General features: G+C 37.1%; 1 protein-coding gene across 1 annotated transcript; it reads left to right on the top strand.

Moving 5' to 3' along the window:
• The first annotated feature begins 392 nt into the window (after positions 1 to 392).
• Ctsql1 (cathepsin Q like 1) lies at positions 393 to 5787 on the top strand. The gene is made up of 8 exons (NM_001329884.1): positions 393 to 439; positions 1452 to 1585; positions 1873 to 1995; positions 2085 to 2264; positions 3044 to 3268; positions 3726 to 3888; positions 4611 to 4725; positions 5419 to 5787. Exons 2-8 carry the CDS (start codon positions 1460 to 1462, stop codon positions 5516 to 5518), a joined length of 1032 nt encoding a protein of 343 aa, NP_001316813.1. The 5' UTR covers positions 393 to 439; positions 1452 to 1459; the 3' UTR covers positions 5519 to 5787.
• The last annotated feature ends 664 nt before the right edge of the window (positions 5788 to 6451 follow it).

Genomic DNA, 6451 nt, shown 5'->3' with positions numbered 1-6451 from the left:
TAATGACTAAAACTATGCAAGAGATGTTAACTAAAACATGCTATTCTAAAGTTAAAGCATACAACACCACATATGCTTTACAGGAAACACAATTACAGAAGAAAGATATCCTGTATAGTGTTATTCAAGGCCTAAAGGATGGCTCTTTACCTTTCTTTGACAAGGTTCACAAATTCAGCTTCCTGCTCTTCCCAGAGGTAGCCTACAGCCATGACAAAGGGACAATCAGATTATATCTCAGAATATGCCTGGTGTTCCAGTGCCCAGAGGCTTAATCTGATCACCAACACAGCCAATCAATAGCAGGGTTTGACTGAGGGGTGGGTCCAACCCTGTAGTTACTTTGGATTTATAGGTGAGCCAGATCCTTGAACCTCACCATCCTCCAAGGAGTTCAATCTGTGGAGTGAGCAGAGGCAGTAGTGGTCATCACAGAAAGGTAAGGCCCTGCCTGTGAATGGCGCAACAGAAAGTGGGCTTGGTGGGGTGCTTTGGGAGACTCTTTAGAGAATCAATCAGATCACAAAGAAGAAAACCTTATCCTTTTCTTTACCAGCTCTCTGGGTAAGTAGAGTGTGGTGGGCACAGAAGGTAAAGAGGAAACCATGTCTATTCTGGGTCTATGTTTGTATGGGGGCTTGTTAACTGAAAGTCTGAGTCTGTCCACACAGTTGCAGTTGGTTTTTTGAAGACATCTCTTGCAAGAAACCATAGAAGTGTCTGTTTTCAATTATCATGTTTAGATGCCGTAGCAGGTGATATGTTGCTTTCAGGTCCTATGGGGAGAGTTGCTTTAGAAACTCAGCAAGTACAGAGTATGAAATCCTATTATACTCTTCCTTTTCTCATGAATTTGGCTTATTAGTAATTTTTTATGTGATATCATTCTTATATAGGTAGAAAGTGTGAATTTGGATATATAATCCTATGGGTTAGATGGAAAGAATAGAAAATACTTCTTCCCACATTCTTTATAGATGATATTTTACTAAGTTGTCCTAAAGAACAGAGTTAAAGACAAGCCCACCACTTGCTGTACATTAGAAAGGCATATGATTACATGTGGCCCCAATTCTTGAGTTCACATTGAAATTAAAAATCCAATACCACATGATAGAAATTCTGCCTGGTAGAAATAATAGGAGATATTCTAAAACAGTGCTTCCACCATATGCATGAAGGTATTTATGAAACATTATCAAAACACCTAAATTTTACAGTGCTAGAATTATGTGTACAATGTTTTTCACTTTGCATTGAATCTAATAACCCCTACTCTGTTACTCACTTTTAATATATCCTCAGCATTTTCTACAATCTTTTGAAAAGTATTTGGAAAAATAACACAAATTATTTTATTAACCATGGATGATCTAATTTTTCAGGATGGAGTGAGAAGACATTTTAAAAACACTCTTGTAGTCATTTCTTCATTTCTCTTTTATATCCAGGTTGAGACATGACTCCTGCTGTCTTCCTGATCATCCTGTGCGTGGGAGTTGTGTCAGGTGCTTCAGCATTCGATCTCAGTTTGGATGTCCAATGGCAAGAGTGGAAGATGAAATATGAAAAATTATATAGTCCGGTTCGTATCCAGAAAACTGTCCAGATGGTTCCCAGAGTAAAAGTTTCTAGTAGATGAGAGGTCTTAGGTGCCCCATCACAAGAATCATCATGAATGAGAGATTACCTATTAAAATTCATTGTGAGCACAGTAAGTTCAGCTTGTCTTTGCTCAGGATGTGAATGTGGGACCATATTCTCCTGGGATCCCTTCCTAGGCCTCTAATCCCCTGGAACAGCAAGTTGTCAAAGTGACCATGTGCAGGAGTTTTAATAGAATGTGTTGTCTTCCGTTATACTTTTTTCCAGGAGGAAGAACTCCTGAAGAGAGTAGTATGGGAAGAAAATGTGAAAAAGATTGAACTGCATAACAGGGAGAATTCCTTGGGGAAGAATACCTATATTATGGAAATAAATGATTTTGCTGACCTGGTGAGTGTGACATGGGTTGCTTCACACTGTATTTTCTTGAGTGCTTTACAATGAGTCTTTAATAATGATTTATAAACTTTTTCTTGGAGACTGATGAAGAATTCAAGGATATGATAACTGGTATTACATTGCCAATTAACAACACAATGAAAAGTCTCTGGAAACGTGCACTTGGTAGTTCTTTACCTAATTCTTGGTATTGGCGAGATGCTTTGCCCAAATTCGTTGATTGGAGAAAGGAAGGCTATGTGACTCATGTGCGGGTACAGGTATGACAGTGCCACATGCCATTCTCCTCCTCCTCCTCCTCCTCCTCCTCCTCCTCCTCCTCCTCCTCCTCCTCCTCTTCCTCTTCCTCCTCTACTTTCTTCTACTCCCCCTACTTCTTATCTTCCTACTCCTTATCTTTCTTTTTGCTTTTGTTTGTTTGTTTGCCCAATTATTCGCTTGCTTGCTTGCTGTTTTTCAGACAGGTTTTCTCATTTTAAGAACCCTGGTTGCACTGGAGCTCATTTAGAGACCAGGCTGGCCTTGAATCCACAGAGATTCAGCTGCCTCTGAATCCCAAGTGCTGGGATTAAAGACATGCATCGCCATGCCAAGTTATTCCCATCTTTTTAAACCACATGAATGTCAAAACAGGACATTCAAAGTGAATTGGAGGGATTGCAGTTCAATTTTTAAATAATATTCTTCTTCTCTGATATTTTTATACATTTTACATTATTTATTGTAGCAGTCTGCTACATGTATTCTCCAACTATCAGTTTCTCCTCTCACTGTAGAATTTATGCCTCCTTCAAATTTCATTAATAACCCATCTCCTCCTCAGATGTCTGTGTGTGTGTGTGTGTGTGTGTGTGTGTGTGTGTGTGTGTATACTGGAGTATGTGCACACTGCCAGCACACAAGTCTGCTAGGAGACTCCTTACTTTTTGTTATCAATCTATCAACGGCCAGTTCTCCATTTTCATTAATTTTTAGGCTGTCTATTTTTGTCTTGAGTTAATATTTGTTTATGGATGACCATATTTTCTTCTATGTTTAGGGACGGTGTAATTCTTGTTGGGCTTTTCCTGTGGTTGGTGCCATAGAAGGACAAATGTTCAAGAAAACAGGCAAACTGACCCCACTGAGTGTCCAGAATCTTGTGGACTGTTCTAAACCTCAAGGCAATAAAGGCTGTCGTGGAGGTACTACATACAATGCATTCCAGTATGTTTTGCAAAATGGAGGTTTGGAGTCTGAGGCAACCTATCCATATGAAGGAAAAGTAAGTGGACTTTGTAAATTGACATTCAGCTCAGCTGGTAGGGAGTGACAGTTGTAGAGATAATACACTATCTTCAGAGCTCAACTTACATGGTAGAATCTCTTTATACACCATCAATGTTGTTGTTAGGTTTTGTTTGTATAAATTTTTGTGTAATATCAACATAGCCTTTTTTCCTTTTGTGTACATGGAGACCATGGAAACAGTTGTAGATGTAATTCAGAATTCTGTGGCACTCAATTTTCCTATGAATAGCATGAGCTATTGGATGTTATTGATGATAAAATAACTTATTTTTCATTCCTAATCATTTGGAATCATTTTACTTACCGGGATTATTTATAAAACTCCCTACTTGAGTGTGTTCATTTGCAGAGTACAGTGTGGTGTGGTTCTGACTCTTGCTTCCTAGTAGTAGGTGGAAGTAACTCAGTTTCTACTTCTTTTTCTTTTAAAGGAAGGACTATGCAGGTACAATCCTAATAATTCATCTGCTAAAATCACAAGATTTGTGGCCCTCCCAGAAAATGAAGATGTCCTAATGGATGCTGTAGCAACTAAAGGACCTGTTGCTGCCGGAATTCATGTTGTCCACAGTTCTTTAAGGTTCTACAAAAAAGGTTAGTATATTTCCTTCTAGATATGAAGGGAAAAAACTTATACCATCCATACCCCATGACAAGTTCACAGACCAGATGCTATGTAAAACATATTGTGTGAATATTTGAGTTTCTGGATTTTATTCATCCCCATGCACTAGTTTTGAGTACTGAATTTCATTTGACATGAACCTCCCCATGATAACATTTATTAGTTAGCTAAATTTTGAGCTCTTCCACTTTGGTGCATTTTTTATAGATTTACAGTGACAGAATACCTAAAATCAAATTATAAGAGAGTTTTTGAATTAAGTACTTGGTGTCCTATAAGTTTATCTTGGCATGAGATTCTATTTATACAAATATACAATATCAAGTATTCATCTCATATGCTTGGAGACCGTCATTACCAACAAATCTCACTAGCACTACTTTGAATTACTTCACTTTTCTATGAAATATATTTATATATGTGTGTGTGTGTTTGTGTAATATATGTACATATACATATACATACATATTTATGTTTGTATATGATAATTCTATTACATTCCTACATATACAAGCACATGCACACACACATATACATATATCAGTATACGTGTAACAATTCATAAAGCCCATTATCCCATTGTCATTTATATAATTTAAGGGATCTTTGGAAACGCCTCTCTATTGTTGGTGGCTGTGCTCACTGTCAGGTATCCTTTGTATCTCATGGCAGCCTCCATTTTATCTCTCAGGTATTTATCATGAGCCAAAGTGCAACAATTATGTGAATCATGCAGTTCTCGTGGTGGGCTATGGATTTGAGGGAAACGAAACAGATGGCAATAACTACTGGCTGATCCAGAACAGGTATAAACCGACAGAAATTCTGTATTTAAAATTCCAGGTTCTACAGAGGTAATTTATCTGGATGCCCTAACAAAGGATTCATGAAGAAATTGAATACTACAGTTAGTATTTTGACACACAGCCTTGATAATTTTAACCAATTTAAGTTGAACAAAGTTTATTCTTTTTTTCCATGTACATGCCTGAGGTCTCTTTGCTTATCTGCACGTCTGTGAGAAACTGTGTTTGTTCAAGTGCACCTATGTAGAGGACTGATTTTAACATCAGTTGCTTCTCAATCATTATACAACTTCCATATTGAGGCAGTGTTTCTAGATGATCTAGGAATTTATTATTTAATTTAGTTAGCCATTTAAATGGCCCTTCAAGTTGATCTTCACTCATTTAAATTCTGAGCAACCCTATAACTCTAAGAGCATACTAACAATATGTTATTGTGAAATTTTCATTATTACTCTGTTTTCTAGGATGTCAGTGTCATGTCAGTGCCTTTACTTCTGTCATGAGTAAAAGATGTTTTTTGTTCTGATTCACATATGGGTAGAATTTCCCATTCTCTGCTGTAGTTTTCACATCCTGTTTGAAGCACCTCTTGATACTCATGAATGGATGTTATGTTGGCCTCTTGTCAGATTTTGTAATATGTCTAACGTGATATCATTTTTACTAAATGGAAAATATGATTTCTTTCAGCTGGGGTGAACGATGGGGACTGAATGGATATATGAAGATCGCCAAAGACAGGAACAACCACTGTGGAATTGCCACATTTGCCCAATACCCTATTGTGTGAACAGCCTTATGTCACAAGAAAGCATGTGCCATGAGACTCCATTTCCAGAGGAGTGACATCAGCTTCAATGAATGGCCTTTGATGAATACACTAAAATCTTGATTTGCTCAAAATTCTCATTGTAATGTGAATTCTTGGAGCTTTCACGTATTTGACACGAGCATTATAAGTTTTGCTTTCAGTAATGAATGCTCATGTTTCCCAAAGTAACTTTATTTTTACTTTTAATGCTTGAGCAAATAAAAGCCTTTTAAAAAGAAAAAAAATAATATTCTATCTTCCGTATATTTTTGTGTGCAGTTACTTTTTTTGGTAAGAAATGCAATTCATCATGAAGTTGGGATTGTGTGTTGGTCTGATATTCAGGAGAAGGGGTGGGTTGATCCTCTGTGATGTCTGTTATCCTTCATTGGCTGTTCTTTGAATACAAAGTTCTATAAATCTACCAGAAATCCTTCTTTCAAAGACTATATGATAATTTCTGAATTGTACATTTTTAGCTATCACAAGTGGACTTATTATCAACTTGTGCCCCCCCCCCCCATGTGCAATGAGAAATCACCACTTGCTACTGCTTTGTGTTGGGCTGTGACTCTCACATCTCTAGGTCTTCAACCATGTATTAGGATGCAGTAAGTCCAGCCAACCTACTACACTAGGCTCTGATAAGTGCCTCAGAGCAGAAGCATAGACAAAGTCTTTAAAATAACCTCTGTGCATGTTATAGAGCTCCTTACAGGAGAAATGAAGGAATTAATGAAGACAGAAACAGTGAAGTAAATGAATAAAATAGATTAACAATTATGAGTAGAAATAGCATCATTAAAGAAATCTCAAACTAAAGGAATTCTGAAAATGGAATGGTATTTGAACATGAATCTCAAAGGAAATCTCACCAATAAGAAATTAAGGAGAGGAGAAAAATTTTTTATT

The sequence above is a fragment of the Rattus norvegicus genome, chromosome 17 (genome assembly GCF_021556685.1).
Source record: "Rattus norvegicus strain SHRSP/BbbUtx chromosome 17, alternate assembly SHRSP_T2T, whole genome shotgun sequence".
NCBI classification, from domain to species: Eukaryota; Metazoa; Chordata; class Mammalia; order Rodentia; family Muridae; genus Rattus; species Rattus norvegicus.
This window is presented reverse-complemented; position numbering and strand designations above follow the sequence as displayed.

What these genes read in the sequence shown, in the direction of transcription:
- Ctsql1 (NM_001329884.1), top strand. Translation starts at nt 1,460, where the DNA reads ATGACTCCTGCTGTCTTCCTGATCATCCTGTGCGTGGGAGTTGTGTCA. An exon ending in ATGAAAAATTATATAGTCCG is followed by an intron (nt 1,586 to 1,872) that starts GTTCGTATCCAG and finishes ACTTTTTTCCAG; the next exon opens with GAGGAAGAACTCCTGAAGAG. An exon ending in CCTATCCATATGAAGGAAAA is followed by an intron (nt 3,269 to 3,725) that starts GTAAGTGGACTT and finishes TTTCTTTTAAAG; the next exon opens with GAAGGACTATGCAGGTACAA.